Source organism: Lontra canadensis, unplaced genomic scaffold (genome assembly GCF_010015895.1).
Source record: "Lontra canadensis isolate GAN:19392208 unplaced genomic scaffold, GSC_riverotter_1.0 scaffold31, whole genome shotgun sequence".
Classification (NCBI taxonomy): domain Eukaryota; kingdom Metazoa; phylum Chordata; class Mammalia; order Carnivora; family Mustelidae; genus Lontra; species Lontra canadensis.
Window position 1 is genome coordinate 16999898 of NW_022631025.1, and position 19618 is coordinate 17019515.

General features: G+C 44.6%; 1 protein-coding gene across 1 annotated transcript in view; it reads right to left on the reverse strand.

The window, feature by feature from the left end:
* Window positions 1-19080, reverse strand: part of LOC116873076 (guanine nucleotide-binding protein subunit alpha-14-like) — a 34244-nt gene extending 15164 nt beyond the window's left edge. Inside the window, exons 1-3 of the mRNA XM_032866723.1 lie at window positions 19077-19080; window positions 18752-18984; window positions 18417-18452 (exon numbers count right to left, since the gene is read on the reverse strand). Coding sequence (XP_032722614.1) covers window positions 18417-18452; window positions 18752-18984; window positions 19077-19080 — 273 coding nt within the window. The remainder of the gene's footprint in view (window positions 1-18416; window positions 18453-18751; window positions 18985-19076) is intronic.
* Window positions 19081-19618: the final 538 nt, after the last annotated feature.

Consider the following 19618-nt stretch of genomic DNA (forward strand, 5'->3'; position numbering starts at 1 on the left):
GAGACAAGGGCACTACATAATGATAAGTGGGTCAATCCAACAAGAGGTTAAAACAATTGTAAATATATATGCACCCAACATTAGAGTGCCTAAATACATAAAGCAAATACTCACAGACATAAAGGAACAGTATGACAGTAATATAATAATAATAGGGGACTTTAATGCCTCACTTACATCAAAGGATAGATCATCCAGGCAAGAAATCAATAAGGAAACAGTTTCTTTCAATGATACATTAGACTAGATGGACTTAACAGATATACACAAAATATTCCATCCAAAAACCACAAAATACACATTCTTTTCAAGTGAACACGAAACATTCTCTAGGAGAGATCACATGTTAGAGCACAGAACAAGTCTTATTAAATTTGTGAGTAAACTCCTGTCATGCATATTTTCCAACCACAACAGTATGAAATTAGAAATCAATCACAAGAAAAAAACTGGAAAAAAAAAAACACAAAACATGTGGAAGCTAAACAACATGCTACTCAATAGCTAGTGCGTCAATGAAGAAATCAAAGAGGAAGTAAAAAAAATACATGGAGACATTGGAAAATGAAAACACAACAGTCCAAAGTCTCTGGGACACAGCAAAACCAGTTCAGAGGGAGTAATATACAGCACTACAGACCTACCTTAAAAAAATAAGAAAAGCTCAAACAATCTAAACTTACACCTAAAGGAACTAGGAAAAGAATAAATAAAACCCAAGTTTAGTAGAAGGAAGAAAATAACAAAGATCAAAGCAGAAATAAATGACAGACTAAAAAAATAACAATAGAAAAGATCAATGAAACCAAGAGTTGGTTCTTTGAAAAGATAAAGAAAATTGATAAAAGTTTAGCCAGCTGCAAGAGGACAAAAATAAAATTAGAAATAAAAGAGAAGTAACAGGGACACCTGGGTGGCTCAGTCGGTTAAGCGGCTGCCTTCTGCTCAGGTCATGATCCCAGTGTCCTGGGACAGAGTCCCACATCGGGCTCCTTGCTCGGCAGGGAGCCTGCTTCTCGCTCTGCCTATGCTGCCACTCTGCCTGCCTGTGCTCGCTCGCGCTCTCTCTCTCTCTCTCTGACAAACAAATAAATAAAATCTTAAAAAAAAAAAAAAAGAGAAGTAACAACCAACACCATAAAATTAAGAAGGATTAGAAGAGAATACTATGACAAATTACATGCCAACAAATTGGACAGATTCCTCCAAACATACAATCTTCCAAAACTGAATCAGGAAGAAATTAAAAATCTGAACAGATCAATTATGAGTAATGAAATTGAATCAGTAATCAAAAAACTCCCCAAAGACAAAAGTTCAGCACCAGTGGGATTTACAGGTAAACTCTACCAAACATTTAAAGAAAAGTTAATATCTCTTCTCCTCTAACTATCCAAAAAATAGAAGAGGAAGGAAAGTTTCTATATTCATCCTACAAAACCAGAGAAAGATACTATATAAAAAGGAAACCTACAGGTCAATATCCCTGGTGAATGCAGTTTCAAAAATCCCCAGCAAAAGAGGAAAGCATGTTCAATGATACATTAAAAAGGTCATTCGCCAAAATCAAGTTTTGGGGATTCATTCTGGGGATGCAAGGATGGTTACATATTCAAAAATCAATCAACTGATATACCCCACTAACAAAATGAAGGATAAAAATCATAAGATCACCTCATTAGAGGCAGAAAAGGCATCTGACAAAAGTCAACATTTGTTTATGATAAAAATTCTCAACAAAGTATGTTTAGAGGGTACATATCTAAATACAATAAAGGCCACATATGAAAAACCCACAGCTAATACCATACTCAATGGTAAAAAACTGAAAGCAGTTTCTCTTAGAAACAAGACAAGGATGTCCACTTTTGCCACTTTTATTGAACATGCTACTGGAAGTCTTAACCATAGCAATCAGACAGGAAAAAGAAAAGGCATCCAAATTGGTAAGGAAGAAGTAAAACTGTCACTATTTGCAGAGACTGTGACCCTGTATATAGAAAGCCCTAACGACTCCCACCAAAAACTATTAGAATAAAGAAATTCAGTAAAGTAGCAAGATGCAAACTTAATACACAGAAATCGGTTATGTTTCTATATGCTAATAACAAAGTAGAAAGAGCCATTGAGAAAACAGTTCCATTCACAACTATGCCAAAAAGAATAAAATACCTAGGAATAAACTAACCACGGTGGTGAAAGACCTGTACTCTGAAAACTCCAAAATAATGATGAAAGAGATTGAAGATGACACAAATAAAAAAAATACTCCCTGATCACAGAATGAAAGATTATTAAAATGTCCATTCTACACAAAGCAATCTATACGTTTAATGCAATTCCTATGAAAATACAAACAGCACTTTTTTCCACAAAACTAGAATTATCCTAAGGTTTGTAATGAGTTAGAAAGACCCAGAACAGCCAAAGCAATCTTGAGAAAGAAGAACAAAGCTGGTATCACAATCCCAGATTTTGAGATATACTGCAAAGCTGAGGCAATCAAAACAGTATGGTATTGGCCCCCAAATAGACACACAGATCAATGAAAAAGAAGAGAGAGCCCAAAAGTAAACCCATGCTAATCATGTCAATTAATCTATGACAAAAAAGGCACAAATACGCGATGGGAAAAGACAGTCTCTCTTCCGGTCTTCACTAATACATGGTGCTGAGAAAACTGGACAGCTCCATCCAGAAGAATGAAACTGGACCCCTTTCTTACACCACACAGAAAAATAAAACTCAAAATAGACTAAAGACCTACATGTGAGACCTGAAACCATAAAAATCATAGAAGAAATCATAAGCATTAATCTCCTTGACAGTGGCCTTAGCAACATTTTTCTAGCCATGTCTCCCCAGGCAAGGGAAACAGAGGTAAAATTAAACTATTGGGACTACACCAAAATGAAAAGCTTCTTCATAAAGGAAGAACCCATCCATAAAACGAAAGGATGAATGGGAGAAGATATTTGCAAATGCTATATCCAATAGGAGGTTAGGATCCAAAATATATAAAGAACTGACATAATTCAGTACCAAAAGAAAAGTAATCTGACTAAAAAATGGGTAGAAGATCTGAATAGATATTTTTTCAAAGAAGATATACAAATGGCCAACAGACACAAGAAAAGATGCTTAACATCACCAAGAAAATGCACATCAAACCACAATGAAGTATTCCTTTATCCCCGCTAGCACGGCTAGAATCAAAAAGGCAAGAAAAAACAAGTAGTGTTGAGGATGTAGAGAAAAGAGAACCTTGTGCACTGTTGGTGGGAATGTGAATGGTGCAGCCACTGTAAGAACAGTATGGAGGTTCCTCAAAAAATTAAAAATAGAACTACCATATGATCTAGTAATTCCACGAGTAATTACCCAAAGAAAATAAAAACATGAATTCAAAAAGATAAATGCACTCCTATATTAATTTTAGTATTATTTACAATAGCCAAGAAATGGAACCAGCATCAAGAGATGCCCGTCAAGAGATGAATGGATAAAGATGTGATATACATATACAGTGGGGTGTTTATTCAGCCATAAAAAGGATGAGATCGTGCCATTTGCAACAGTATGGATAGATCTAGAAGATATCATACTAAGTGAAATAAGTCAGAGAAAGTCAAGTACCCTCGGATGTCACTTCACATGTGGAATCTCAAAAACAAAAAACGACCAAAAAACAGAAGCAGGCTTGTAAATACAGAGAACTGATGGGTTATCAGAATGGAGGGGCTGGGGGGATGAACACATGGGTCAAGGGAAATGAGAGATACAGGTGTGAAGTCACAGAATGAACAAGTCATGGGACTGAAAGGCGCAGCACAAGGAATGTAGGCGACGGTATTTTAATAGTGCTGTACGGTGACCGATGGTAGCCACACTTAGGGTGAGCACAGTATAACCTACAGACTTGTCAAATCACTACGTTGTGCACTGAAGCCAACATAACACTGTGTGTCAGCTGTACTTCAGTAATAAAATAAAAATATTGACTTCATTTCACGGGAAGAGGGGAAGAAAAATCAGGAGAGAATCAGGTTTGGGGAACTGTTAATGCTTTGTGTAGGACACATGCTGAGTCTAAGGGGGCCGACCTCTAAGTGGAGATGTCCAGGAAGCAGGTGAATAAACTGGTTCTGTACTTTGCAGGTGTCCTGCGTTAGAGCAGCATACTGAATTGAAATTGCCTAACACGTTAGTTTCATCACACACAAAAAAAGAGAAAAATCTCAAAGCAGTAAGTATTATAGGGGTTACTTAGCTGATGAAGACACATGACCACCTTCTTAAACACTGAGCTCCTATTGGGCATTTCCTTTTTTTCTTTCTCAAACAACCACCATTTTCACTGCTCTGAAAGAGGAATACAGAAAACAGATGTCCAGCATGTGTGTCTCGTTTAGAAATTCCCAGGGTGACCCATGAAAGGAGCTGCTCAGGAAGCGGCGCCTTGCTACTTTCACGCAAAGGTCCGCAGCTGCCTGGGTGACAGTCCCCGTGGAGACCAGCAAGCCCCTCTGGCTGGAATTCAGAGCCCAGCGGGCAGCCTGTTCTCTGCCAGATCCTTACTGGGAGAGCTCCTACCATTAGCCTCCCAGGACTGCAGGGCCCCAGGCTTTCTCTGGAAGACTGACTTTCTTACTAAATATGGCAGATTCTTCTGGAAGCCAGGGTTCTTTTGTCAGATATTCAAGCACTTTTGTTCGAATTTATATTAATACATTCTGTATAAAATCTAATAGTATTTCAAGTGTCTACTGTCCTATGTAATACCTATAAACTTTATAAACTTTGTGAAAACAAGATTAAAATAAAATATATGATAAAAAAGGAAAGTTCCCTGTAACATAGTATTGCTGACTTTTGGGCAATCACCACCCTCCCCCAACCCCCCCCAACTTGTTTTGGCAACGGCATCAAAATCTAGAATTACACCTATAGACCTTATTAAACAAAAATTATTAAGTAAAATCCAGTGCCCATTACTATCAGCTTTTAAGGCATCTCAAATATTACATTATAAAGAAAATGCCAGTCAAGGGGCACCTGGGTGGCTCAGTGGGTTAAAGCCTCTGCCTTCAGCTCAGGTCATGATCTCAGGGTCCTGGGATCCAGCCCCGCATTGGGCTCTCTGCTCAGCAGGGAGCCTGCCTCCCCCTCTCTCTCTCTGCCTGCCTCTCTGCCTACTTATGATTTCTGTCAAATAAATAAATAAAATCTTTAAAAAAAAAAAAAAAAGAAAATGCCAGTCAAGTATACTAGAGACAGAATTTTTTCTGTAGAAAAATCAGTGAGAAAATTCTGCTTCTGGCAAAGGGCAACTAGGAAATTTGGATTGATTCTTCCAATAAGGACAGCTAAAAATGATGAACAAAATATTTTCAAACATACATCTGAAAATATCACAAAACTAATGACATAGTAAATAATTACTGGGCAGAATATAGGGAAGAATGGCACCTAAAAAGTTGAACCAGCATTTGAGAAGGTCTTCTCCCCAGGACTTCTGCTTATTCTGGAAGGGGCAGTTCCAAGGTTGAGCAACTCCTTTTACAAGGTCACAGGACTAGGGATTGAAGTTCAAATATTAGCAGAGCCCTTAGAGGACCTCTGATTCTGGGTTTGGATGCTAAAGGGTAGCCCACAGGGGGCTTCAACTAAGCACGGAATCATCACGATCTCAGAGCTGAATAGCCCTAGACACCTGGCAGAAGAAAAGAAATTCCTCTCTGGAGTTTAGAAGATAGTATCTTCCTTTCCCTCAAATTATTTTTTCACATGTGTCCAGCACATCAACAAAAAGATAAGCAGATAACTCCCCCAAAGGGTGACAAATTAAAAAATGGAGCAAGATACACCATGCAAACATTAACCCAAAGAAAGCTGAAGTCTATTAAAATAAAAGTAGGCTTTATGGCTTTATGGTTTGTCAATAATACCTCAATAAAGCCGGAAAAAAATGTAGATTTCAAGATTAAAAGCATAACTACAGATAGGAATATTTTTTATTTAATTTAAAATCAATTTAATTAACATATACTGTATTATTAGTTTCGGATTCATCAATTGCATATAACACCCTGTGCTCATTACATCAAGGTGTCCTCCTTAATGACCATCACCCCACCCACCTCCTCTTCAACAACCCATTTGTTTCCTATATTTAAGAGATAGGAGTATTTTATTTTTTTATTTTAAAGATTTTCTCTATTCATTTGAGAGATAAAGCATGAGCAGGGAGGAGAGGCAGAAGAAGCAGACTCCCCACCAAGCATGGAAAGAGATGTGGGGCATGAGCCAGGACCTGGAGATCACCACCCCAGCCGAAGGCAGGCATCTAACCATCTGAGCCACCCCCGTGCCCCACAATAGCAATAATTTAAATCAGAAAAAGGTTTAGAAAGACGTAACAGTTTTAAAGTTCTACATACTTAATAACACAGGCTCAAAATATATAGAGCAAAATTTCTTAGAGCTAAATGGAAAAATAGACAAATCTTAATCTTACAGGAAATTTTTGTTAAGCTTTTGATTTTGATTAGTTAACATATGCAGTGATATTAGTTTCAGGTATACAATATAGTGATTCAACAATTCTATACATTACTCAGTGATCATCACGCCAAGTGCCCTCCTTAATCCCCATCACCTGTTTCATTCATCTCCGCCCCACCCCCCACCTCCTCTCTGGCAACCAAGAGAACCATTTGTTCTCTTTATTTAAGAGTCTGTTTCTTGGTTTGTCTTTCTCTTTTTTCCCTTGGCTTCTTTGTTTCTTAAATTCCACATGAGTGAAAACATGTATTTGTTTTTTTCTGACTTAATTCACTTAGCAATACATTCTAGCTCCAGCCATGTTGTTGCAAGTGGTAAGATTTCATTCTTTTTTATAGCTGAGTAACATTCTGTGGTACAAATGTACCATGTCTTCTTTATCTGTTCATCAATCAGACGCTTGGGTTGAATCCGTAATTTGGCTCTTGTAAATAATGCTGCAATAAACATTACTGTTTGCATATTCTTTGGGTAAATAGCCAGTAGGGCATTTACTGGATCACACGGTAATTCTACTTCTGGTTTTCCGTGGAACCGCGGCACTGTTTCCCACAGTGGCTGCCCCAGATTGCACTCCCACCAACAGTTCATGAGGACTCCTTTTCCTCCACATCCTTGCCAACACTTGTTCCTTATCTTACAGGAAATTTTAACACAACTCTCTCAGTAACTGATAACATTTAAAAAAAAAAAATCAGTAAAGATACAGTCAATTCAAACATCATGATCAGCAAATTTGACTTTAGGGACTCATGGAGAGCATATATTCAAAATAACTGTAGAACACATGCCTCTTGAAAGCACACCTGGAAAATTCTCAAAATGACCATTTACTTATTAAGACCTCACGTAAAAATTGGGTTGTCCAGCTTCTTCTGATCCAATTCCAGCTTCTTCAGCAACTCTTGGCTCCAGCAGGGACCTACTTTCCCCTGGCCACCATTGCCACCAGGGCACCCCAGTCAATAATCCAGCCCCGGTCTAAAGCTACCTAGAATTCTCCTTGTAGAAAAGCAACCCTCCATCACGCTCAGAATGGAAATTAAGCTTTCCTAACTCAATTTAAAATTCCAAAGAAGGGGCGCCTGGGTGACTTAGTGGGTTAAGCCTCTGCCTTCAGCTGGGGTCATGATCCCTGGACCCTGGGATCCAGCTGCATTGGGCTCTCAGCTCAGCAGGGAGCCTGCTTCCCTGCCCGCCTCTCTGCCTACTTGTGATCTCTCTCTGTCAAATAAATAAATTAAAAAAAAAAATTCAAAAGAAGTCTTTATTTCACTCCAGTATTTGTCTTCCTCTTTTTCTTCATCTTTTTTTCCAACAAAAATAAATAACAACTCACTGGCCACAAAGCGTTAGCACACAAGGCCAAGTTACTTTATCTTTTCCTGTCAGTCAAAACTCAAGTGGGTTTCACTGAAAAAACTCTTTCCAAAGGCTCCTGTAGTAAATGATTTTGGCACAAACGTCTGTAGGTACAAGGAGTGTTAACGATGCAATTGAGAGATGCAGTCTGTGGCCTTGTATGAGTTCACCTTGGCCCAGCTGTAACATACTTTCCCAGAACTCCCTTCTTTGTGTGATTCTGGGTTAGGGTTGGCCACAAGAGGACTCTGCAAGAGCTTTGGGAATCAGAGGAGAAACACAGCCTGTCTTGCTCTCAAGGCCAGAGCTCTGATTCAGCTCAAGCTGGGGCTGATCTTCTGCTCCGCCCCTCTGTGTGGGCAGCAGCTGGGCCCTTGGCAGCCCAGCTCCAGCTTGGACCTTCTCCATCAGATTCTCCAAATCCTGAGGCAGCTTCTCCAGAGCCTGGGGTAGACACATGTGTGGGTCCAGGGCCAAGGATGCCAGCTACTTCTACAAGTCACCTGTGTTGTCAACACAGAGATGGGGAGAGACACATGCAGCTTTCAGCGAATCCCTCCTGGGGTCCATTTTGCCTTCAAGGGTTTGGTTTATCTTTGCTCTGCCTCCTTCACATCCATCTTTCTTCCCCCCCACTGCCAGCCCTGCTAACCAACCACCAGATAGGCAGAGGGAAGAGCCTTCTAGCACATTGTTCAAAGCTCCACCAGTTACATACAGTGCATCCTCAGAGTAAATCAGCATGATTCTGTATCATTCTGAGTGACTCTGATTTCCTGAACAAACACGAACTGATGCAGAGAATCTTCCATTCTGGTCCATTCTATTCTTTTTAGGGGCAAAATCCCCTATAACCTCAGGGCCAGATGGTGGTAGCAGCTTAAGCCTCCACTGGGGTGACCTAAACATCCCAAACTCAGCTGAGCACTGGCAGCCAGGCTTGGTCACCTTTCAGGGCACAGGATCCCACACCTGCTCCATGTTAGATCCAGGCCTGGCACCTGGGAATGTAGCTAGGACCGTGACACTGCCCTTGAAGAGAGGAGCATTAGAGCTAGGCCCACTGTATGAAAACCACACCAGATCCCCAAACAAATCCTAACAAAGAAAAGGAAAAATCCAACCAAGGTTGAGGGAGGGGATGAGCTAACATTTCCCACCAGAGGTGGCCTGATGTGTGTCAAGAGAAGGGGGCTGCATGCCCTCCTTCGTGCAGGAATGTGGATTCCCGAATGCTTGCCAAAGACAGCCCTGGGAGAGGGCAGGGACCCCATCAGCTCTTTGCTGTGGTGACTTTTATATGGTATTCCTTCCATATAAATGGAAGGAATGCCATATGAGATACTTTCAAAGCATCGGAACCCCCTCAGGTCCTAGGGTAGCACAACAAATTCAGGGAGAATTTACCAGCAGCATCTGGTGGGCTCCCCTCTCAACCCTTGCCCCATGGAAGCTGCTGTCAGAAAATCACTCCTTTGGGGGAGCACTTTAACTGCATGTGTACAGAGGCCTTTGCAAGGTGTCACTGTCACTGTCTCATTCCTCCCCTTCCTCCCCCCCATTGAGAGAAGTCCATTTAGTTTTTTTTTTAGCACATCAAAATTGTGTTAGGAGAGACAGTTCAAATTCCCAAGGGGGACGATCTGGCCTTTCTGCGCCTGTGCATGTCTACAGAAGCTAATGGGAGGCCTAGCAGGGTCCATGCCAGTCTCCACCCAGACCCGCTGCAGATAAGCCAAAATGACGGTGGCCAGGGCCTGGTGTGGGGAAGGCTGGGACCTGCAGGGAAAGTCAGAGCAGCAGAAGGACAGAGATCAGAGAGGCAGGGCTCGGGTGGTAGCAGGGCCTGGCTGGACACCAAAAGACACCTCCACCTCCACCACCCACCTGCCACCCCTCTGTAAAGAATCCCGTTCTCTTTGTCTGCGGCCCTTTCAGACAGTAAGGTATCACTGAAGGCTTCCTGTTGGAAAAGGCGCTGGCAAGGTCTCCGTTGGAGATCATGGCGGTTCTAAGTGTTTATTTGTAAAGTGAGTCTGGAGAGCTCAGTGTTTTGCTATCAAGACAGAGACTGCTAAGTGTCCACCAAACCCCGCTGTATCTTCCTGCTGGACTTCCCAGCCCCCATGCTGGGCAGGTGGGACCACGTAACAGTTCCGAGCGACAGGATTCAAGCTGAAATGCAGCACGCCACTACCAAGCCTGGCCTTAAATCACCGCACACACAACCCTCCCCCACCTTGCCTTTCCCCGATTCCCAGCCAGAAAGAGAAGAGACTCGGATCTCTGAAGAACCAGCTAGAGTGTAGCCCACTGCCACTAACTCAGGTTGCGGTGATCGTGACCAAGAAATCAACACCGATGCTGCTAAACCACCGTTTTAGTGTAGTTTTACGACAGAGGCTATCAAAGTTTACTTCCTTCATCTACAGAGAAAGAGAAGCGGAGTTAAGATGGGGAGGTCCTACGCTACCTCCAAGAAACGGATTTTAACCAACACAGAGCTGAACCGTTGTCCTGAAGGCATCCAGCGGATCCTGGTGTAGGGTTAGTGCGGTTCATGTACGATCTTTCTTCCCAAAGTCTCATTTCTCCATCCGCCATCCTCCCTCCCACGGACTCTAATGCCCCCAGATTCTCAGACCCAGACGGGGGGTGGTGCCACCTCCTGTACACACGCTTTCCAAAAGAGTGTGAGCACCAATACCTCCGCACGCCCTTGCTCTCCAATCAACAACCAGCCCCCCACCCCCAGCTGTGAGCCCTGGACAGAAAGGGAGCTCCTAGTTTTCGGTTTCTTCATCTGTACCTGAGCCAAACGCGGTATTAATAGAGCGTTTAGGCTAACGACCTCCAAAATCAGGGCCTTAGCAGCACACACGGGATTATCTTCCACTCCTTCCCCCACCACCTTGTGCGCAGGGTGTGGGTGGGGAGGGCTCGGCTCGGCTCCGCGTAGTCCTCCGGGGCCCCGGCTCGCTCCAGCAAGTGGCTGCGCGGGCTCCCCGGGTCCCCTCGAGTCCCTCCCTGGCCCTGGAGTCTCCACACGGGGTCAGCTGGGGAGGAAGGAGAGCACAGGTGACAGGCAGGATGTTTTACCGGCCAGGTTTGAGCGCGGGGAACTCGAGGCCGGGAACTGGCCGCGAGGCGCCCCCCGACCGCAAAGGAGGCTGGGAAGTGGGGTCCTCGGGCGCGCATGCGCAGAGCGGAGCAGCCTTCGGCGAATGCCTTCCCCGATCTCTGCCGCTCGGAGTCTCCAGTTCGCGTCCCCACAGTGATCTCTGAGGTCCATGTGGTGCCTCCGTGTACTTTTGTACAAATCAGGGTAAACTGCAGCCCGGAGGCCAAATCCAGCTCTGCTTGTTTTTGTAAGTGAAGTTCAGCTGGAACAGAGCCACGCCCTGGCACGGGGCTGACTTCCCAACCGGGACGGCGGCCCGGAGTTGCGACAGAGCCTGGAGGCTCCACGACGCCCCGAATGCTTACTCTCTGGCCCTTTGCAGAAACTGTTTGCCGCGCCCAGGTGTAGATGGCTAATTTCTAATTAAGTGCGTCCACGTAGAACTCCGCTGTGAACTTCACTCCTTTTTTTTTTTTTTTTTTTTTTTTTTTAATTTTGTTTATTTGCCAGAGAGACGGAGAGAGAGCAGGAGCAGGGGGAGTGGCAGGCAGAGGCAGGGGGAGAAGCAGACTAACTGCTGAGCAAGGAGCCCCATGCAGGGTCCCATGTGTGGACCTTGAGATCATGACCTGAGCCGAAGGCAGACGCTTACCCGACTGAGCCACCTCGGCGCCCCTAAGTCTCTCATTCACGGACTCCGGACTCCGTGGCCATGTAATTACAACACACCCGTTCTTTGCCAGGTTTTATGCTAGGTACGAGTCTACGACTATGACAGGACATTTCCCATCTTTGCAGGAACAATGGTAACAGGTGTATGGGACATGGAAAAGGAATCCTCTAAAAAACATACCCAGTTGAGTATAAAAAGCAAGAGAATCCCACCTAGGTAAATCTCCCCTTGTCTTCAGAATTTTCCTGCGGATTGTGGACCTGCCCCGAGACTTGGAAGCCTACCAGAAAACTAAACTAAAACAGCACCCAGTGGAAAAAGCCGGAATTATTCCTGATTCCGACTCCTTTTCACAAAATTTGGAGGACGTTTCCCTTTTTTGTTTTCCTTCATGACTTCCTTAAGCGGTTCATTTTATTCCGTGCTAGTTTCTGGAGGTGTAATATTCTGCAGTTTGTTTTTTTAAGGCCTCTGCTGTGTCAACCAGCCTGGGGCCCACAACCAGATGTTTCCAGAAACCCTGAAATCTAAGACCAGCAGACTGGCCCCAGACTAAGTGGCCAGTCCCCCCATATTCTCCCCTGGGGGCCTGCTGATATTCAAGAGAAGCCAGTGGGGTGGGGGGAGCTGCTTTAAGGCAACTGGCCTGGGTAGGAGGGGACCTTCCCCCTTACCCCCACTCCTGTAAAGCAAGTTTTCAAACAAATGCAAATGGAAGGAAATGCCAGCTTTACAAGTTCAGCCCACCAGGCAGGTACATTCAAGGCTAAAGGACAAACATTCAGAAAGTTCCTCCGTGATACTGAGAGCCTTATCTGGACATCTCTCTCTTTAAAAGCCATTTTAGGCCTGGGCACAATTCTAGAAATTCCTTGTGTGTGCCTCATAGTGATCAGACACCTCCCTCCTCCCTGCCCGGACACGAACATTAGAAACAGCAGAGAACATGGAAATTCAGCAGGATTATGTCATCCCATGGGGACCGCCTGGAAGCCAGGGCGCAGCAGAAGGATATCCAATATTCAGAGGCCCCTGGTGTCCTGGGGGGCATCTGTCCCAAGGACAGCAGGATTCTGGGACTTTGGAATTTAGGTTCCTGGCTGCTAGACCACAGAAATTGCCCTTTTCTGACTCCGTCCTGCGTTCTTCATGCTCCCCTGGTCTTGGGTCCTGGTTTAAAAATGGGATATAGCAGGGGAAGCTAAGAGCATCTTTTTGTGTCTACACATTTCTGTCCACGGGCTTTGAGTCAGCCGGGCAAAATATTCAGTGCTCAGCACAGTGCCCCGTCTCCATTAAGCTCCTCACAGGTGGTGGGGACCCTAACCTGGGCCCCTCGGCCTCCCCATGCCTTTCTGTAGGCCTGGCACTTCCCGGTCTCCTTGAAATAAAGAAGACAGTCGGTCCTCATGATTCATGGATTCCAGATTTGCAAATTCACCTACTTGTGAAAATTTATTTGTAACCCCCCCCCCCCCCCAATCAAAACTCACAATACTTTCACAGCCATCTATGGGCACGCACAGAGCTGAGAGGACTTGGAATTGCCCGATGCCCACGCTCCCGGCGGAGACAGGCACCAGCTCCTCAGCTCAGCTCTCCTACTGTAAACAAATGTCCCTTTTGCGGTCTATTTAGTACCATGTTTTTGGCATTTCTGTGCAGTCTGTCAGCAATTTTGCTTCTTAAAAGGCCCCCAGGACAATGTTGCAGTGCCGTCCTAGGTTCCTAAGCAGAGGAAGGCTTGGACGGTCCTTACTCGGGCACGAGGGGCCTCAGGATAGAATTTCAGCTCATTCACCAAAAAGGAGCTTTAGATCAATTCATCCTACCCCGGAGCCTCAGTTTCCCCTCCGGTAAAATGAGGTGGGCAGGTGGCAGGAGAAGGTCTTTTTAACACCGGTGTTCCACTGCGCTGGAGAAGGTATTCTTTGATTCTATGTCTTTGTCAACATTTCGTCTTGTGGACACCCTTCTTTCAAAGCACAAAGGAAAAACTCAGGCTTTCTAGAAAAAGCAATCACTAGAATTTCCAACACAGAATGAGTTGACATCTAGAGAGCACGTAAGGGATTGCCTCCATTAAAGTACACGGAACCCACAGCACAGAACCACAATGGACCGACGAGAGGGCATTCCTGCCCCGGGGACCCACGGTCATGGCTGCTCTGGCTTGGCCTTAAAAATCCTCAGTAGGACTAACGTTTCAGCCTCTCTCTAGCCTGTCGCACCTGTCCTCAAAACCTCCAGGAAGGCAGCATCATCACAAGCACTTACCCCCTAAGATAACATCATCCAAAACCATCTCCCTTATCACACATTCCTCAGCAACATGGAGGGCTCTGGAAAGGGCCAAAGGCCACCAAGTCACCAGCCACCCTTCCAGGTAATAATGCGAGGCTCTTTGCAGGAACTGGGTTAGAAAACCTCAAGCATCTCAAAGTCATACAGACATTTAACCAAGTTTTATGCTCCCTCTCAAAAACTCCTAACCTTGAGGCAAGGAAGCGTGTGTAGGCGGTGGATACTGTATGTTTGTGTAAAACACTGGACATGGTCTCTTAAAGTCTCTTGGGTCCAACAGAGTCTATTGCATGCTTACGATGTGCTAGCTGTCACACTGTGTGTGGGGGGCAGGGGAGGAGGCAGACAGCAATCCACCAAAACTGACCTAAGAGAGTCGCGATCCAGCAGGAGACAAAGACCTTGCATATCCGATTGCAACACTGCCTGATTCAGCATCTCTTAGAAATCGCCAGGCCTTGTCAGATGTGGGACTGACATCTAGTCAATCAATGAACAGTCTCAGATAAAGTCTCCATATTCCCGCACTCACCCCCTCACGGGACACGTAAAACGTGTACATTTCCTCGTAAGCAGCTACAAAGAATATCCAGACTCCGGATGCTGGTGGAGAACTTGGCGGCCATCTCTCTGCTATCCGACTCCTATCAAATGTTGAAAGACATGATATTTATGATATTTATGGATGTTTTTCCTAAGTGCGCATGGCCCAGCTATGCTTTTGTCAGCATTTCCCAGAGTCATATATTAGAGAGAACGCTACTCTACAAAATGTTTTAAGGACACTGGGCGGGGGTGGAGTTCCTTGTCTAAATAAGTTTAGGACAAGGTCTGAAATGGTCACTCAAGCTTTTCTTAAACCACAGGTCCTCTCCGAAGTTGTGTGCATACATGCACGTGGGTGTCTGTTGCATGTGCACCTTTGGGGGCACGGATCTTAATCTCTTGGCTTGACTGATGCACCCCAAGTGCCTAGAACAGTGGCTGGCACATCAGTTATTCAAATGAATAAATGAATGTCACATGAAAATCTTCACCTTCAATCAACACTGATAAAATACATTGAATGTTAATAGAATTTAAGAGCTCATGGAAACACGTAACTATGAGCACATTCCATCATTTGGCATGAGGACACACATATGTATGATGTAGGGGAAAACCTCAAACTACCAGAGAACTCCGTCAGTAAATGCAACATTTAATGACAACTTAACCAAACAGAGAGAGGAGGTCAGCAGTCTCAAGCCCATAGCAGCTACAACAGACAGAACATCATCGAGTAGGGATACCCAGCAGAGCACAGAGGAGATGTGGGATGTGCTCCTTGCCCAACTTCTGTAGCTTAAATGGCAGCTGGGACCCCACTTTCTCACAGGGTCTGACTCGCTTGACTTCAGCCAGATCAGCAGCTCTTCCAAAACTCAGCCTCCTAACCCCCTACACAGAGCATGCAATCTATTCAAAATCTTGGGTTTCACAAGCAAGGGTCACATCGCATGGCCTTCTCCTATCTCGGCGGTTCCAACATCTCTGTTCTTCAGCTCTCTCTCCCACACTTTTGAATTCAGGGGCTCCAAATCCTTCACCCTTCCTTGTAAGAGTGATTTCTTCTTTCCTCAAAGACTCAGAGGAAGGCAAGAAGCACTCTGGTTCTACCCCAAACTTACAAGCCCATCCTACGTCTGTGAACACCCCCCCAGCCCTTTGCTTTTTGGGTGGTCAGCCATCATAACCCCTCCTACTGTTTACAGTCATCCTTGGGGGACCTATGTTAATCCAATTCAGGTATCCCGCTCTCCCATGGCTAACTGCCAGGACACCCAAACTTGACCAAGGCTGTGAACCCCAAGCAGAATGATAATGGCGGGGACAGGGGAATGGGACAGGTGAAATTCTCTCATTTTGATGGCAATGGAGCCATCAAGGTTCTTGGTAGCGTGACCTCAGGAATTACCAGGTTTTTGTCCATTTTGAGGCTGTTACTTCAGACTTTTTCTTGACTCCATGGTCTCTACAACAGCCTTTCCATAAACTCTCTTGTGCGTCTTAGCCCGCTATTTCTGTTGCTTACAACCAAAGGGCCTACCTTGTCCCAGTGGGAGAACAAAGACCTCTTCTCTGATGTGAACAGTCAGGGTCTATAAGAAAAGGTTTCTTTTTCTCATTTCTCATCTATTAACATCTTCCTCTATTCATGTTATATTAAATTTAGTTTGGGAAATGCTCTATTTGCTCTAGGCTTTATTTCTGAATCCATATTATCTGGATGTGTTTTCTATTGCTGTGTAACAAATCACCCTGAACTTAATGGCTTAAAACAACCTAGTTTTCATATCTCACTGTTTCTGTAGGGCAAGCATGGTGCAAGTGAGTTCTCTGCTCAGGATCCCACAAGACTGAAATCAAAGTTTGTGCTAGACTTGTGTTGTCATCTGGAGCTCAAGATCTTCTTCGAAGCTCATTTAAATTTTTGGCACAATTTCAGTTTCTTGTGACTATAGGACTGAGGTCCTTATTTTCTCATTAGCTGTCACATGAAAGCCACTCTTGGCTCCAAGAAGTTGCCCTCAGGTTCTAACCCCAGAGCCCTTTCCTGACATGGTAGCTACTCCTTTGAGACTAGCAAGAGAACCTCCATACCTCTAGATTTTCTTCCAGTGGGCTGATTAGGTCTGGCCACCCGAGATGATTGAAGTTGACTGATTAGGGACTTCAGTTATGCCTACAAAATCCCTTCACCTCTGCCTTACCATATTATCTAATTATATGAGTGACATTCATCATGCTCCTGTCCCACACTCAAGGAGGGGGGACTGTGAAGGTCATGTAGGGGGCACAGCATGAAGTCTAGGGGGCCATCTTGGAATGCTGCCTACCACATAGACTTAATCATAGCTCTGGGCAGCGTAACTGCCTTTTACTTGTCTTTTGGATTGTTATAAAGGAATGCTTACAATAGTTCATACAGGGCTATTGTTGGGGTTACTGTTTCTTACATCATTTAGCATTTGCTATATGATGTTCCATATAATACATATATTTTTGTAATTAAGAACAAAGGAAAATTATGCTTCCTTGAGCAAATGGCAGTTTGGGCCTTAAGATCCACAGGAATCATTTAACTAAAACGGATTCTCTTTTTGCTTTAACTAGTGGGAAGCTCAAAAGCAAATACATAGGTCGGTCTAGGTAACTCAGAAGTTTATGGGCACCTGTGTCTTACAATACCTATGTCGTCTTCAACCCCCCTCCAGCCTCACTCTTTCATCTTAATTCAAAATTTTTCTGGCACTGAGTTGGGTTGTGTTTTTTTTTTTTTTTTAAGGTACCTATTCTTATAAGTGGTTTCCAAGAAATAGGGCATAAATACAAATGAACATAAGCAAAATATTAATAGCTAGTGTAAACCAAGCCACTATTATGCAACCATCTTCTATAAGCATGGTCTCGTCTGATCATTACAACAAAACCATGAAATGAGATGCTCTGAGTATCCTGATGGTATGACTGAGGAAGAGGAGGCTTATCGAGAAGAGGTAGGGCAGCCGTTCAAGCCCAGGAGTGCCTGAAGCCAGTTAACTGCCCTGCTGCACCGATTTTAAAACCTTTACATTTCAGGGGCGCCTGGGTGGCTCAGTGGGTTAAGCCTCTGCCTTCGGCTCAGGTCATGATCTCAGGGTCCTCATTGGACTCTCTGCTCAGCAGGGAGCCTGCTTCCTCCTCTCTCTCTCTGCCTGCCTGTCTGCCTACTTGTGATCTCTATCTGTCAAATAAGTAAATAAAATATTTAAAATAAAAAAAAATAAAAAAAATAAAACCTTTACATTTCAAAGGGAGGAAAGAGTGGGGATAGCGGTTTGCCTCGGAAACCTTCAGGCTAGACCCAGATCACGGGTGTGAGGACAAGAATTGCTTTCTGCACACCTTGCTGCCAACCGCCCTTCTACAACCTAAAACGAAGTTCTTTGGGATGCAGAATTGGACAGCCAGGCCCTTCTCAAAGCCGAGGAGAGAAGGGGCCTCAGAAACAAAACAATGACTTAGAAATAAGTAAACCTTTTCCACAGTGAATTGCAAGCAGGTGTGAGAGCACAGCACACTAAGCCCCAAGCACAACACGCCTGTCTCCAAATAGAACACCCTTCTGTATACACCATGCTGAGGAATAAATGTGTCCTTAAGACAGAATATGGAAACCAGAGTTAGAAAGGCATGTTCTTAAGGCACATCCCTCTACCAGCCCATGTATCTTTAACCTCTATTCTCAAGGATGTCAGTTATACAGTAATTCCTCCTTAAAGTCCACTAATGGCTGTGTTGGTGGTTTATATCCATATCACTGTGAGGTTTATAGGAAAATAAGCAACATTTATTAGTTTATATACTTACCAAAGCCCATAAATATCCATGATTGGAGAGGCTGGCCTTTTGTCACCATGACTTGTGGCGCCACCTAGTGACAGCCTTTCTGATTGCACGCACGGACCACAGCAAGACTCTTCCCTAGGACTCGCTCTCTATCCCCTCACCTATAAAGTTTCCGCCAGAATCACATGGTCTGCATTTTATCTGGAAGTCTATCTCAGAATTAGTAATATCCAGGCAAAGGCTGAAACATTCTCACTCTCGGAGACACAGACTAAGAAAGATTCAGAGCTAGAGGTCAGCGGAAGGCTCCTATTAACCACTTGGAGGTTCAAGTACCCTATAAATTCAGATTTTACTGGTATATCTTCTGAAGTGCATAAAAACTGGCAAGAGAGGTTATGTCGCTTCCAGTAGCCGTAGGCAAATGAGTGGTAAAGGGCATCAGTCCAACTGCCCACATCCGCAAGCTGTCCACATTCCTTTCCCAGTGCCTTTGGAGCCAGCTCTGCCAGGCTGACAAGCCGGGCCCTGCCAGTGTGTGGGAAGGCACCATCGCAGAGGGCAGCAGGCCACCCTCGCACACGACGTCCTGAAGGAGGTCGCCCCACTCTTTGCACTGAATTTAATGTGCTCCAGGCGTTTGCACTTCCCGTTGGCCTGCCCTTCCTCTCCAAGGCACACCCATCTGGGCGACAGACACCCTCCCTCTGCCTTGTCACCCTTTCAGCTCTCCAAATCATGGTCCAGGGATGCTTCACGTCCTGTCCGTCCTCCAGATCTCCCTCCATACTGAAGCTTTTCTTTCTGAAAATGAAAAACTGCCACAACTCCCCGAGAATCATCCAACAACGTTCCTTGTTCTGGGTTTTGTTTTTGTTTTTGTTTTTTGGCTGTTTCACTTTTTCCGTTCTTTCCAATAGGCTGACCAGCTCTGGAGCATGCCACAACAAATATGTGGGTCACAGCTTGCTTTAATGATGTGCTTTCGAAACGGTGGTTTTCATCCTGGATGTGTTTTTGGTTGTTTTTCCGTAAGAATCCGCAGGCGTTTCTGCTGGGAGTGGCATCAGGAGAGTAGGGCGCCCCAGATTTCCCAAGGGCTCCATTATCCTTGGCTCCGAGGGAGGCCCTTCCACACCTGCACCCTGCCATCTGCAGGGTGTGCGCTGGGCTCCCTCTGGGGGTGGGGGGACAGTGGAGAGGAAGCGACTACCTCTATCTAG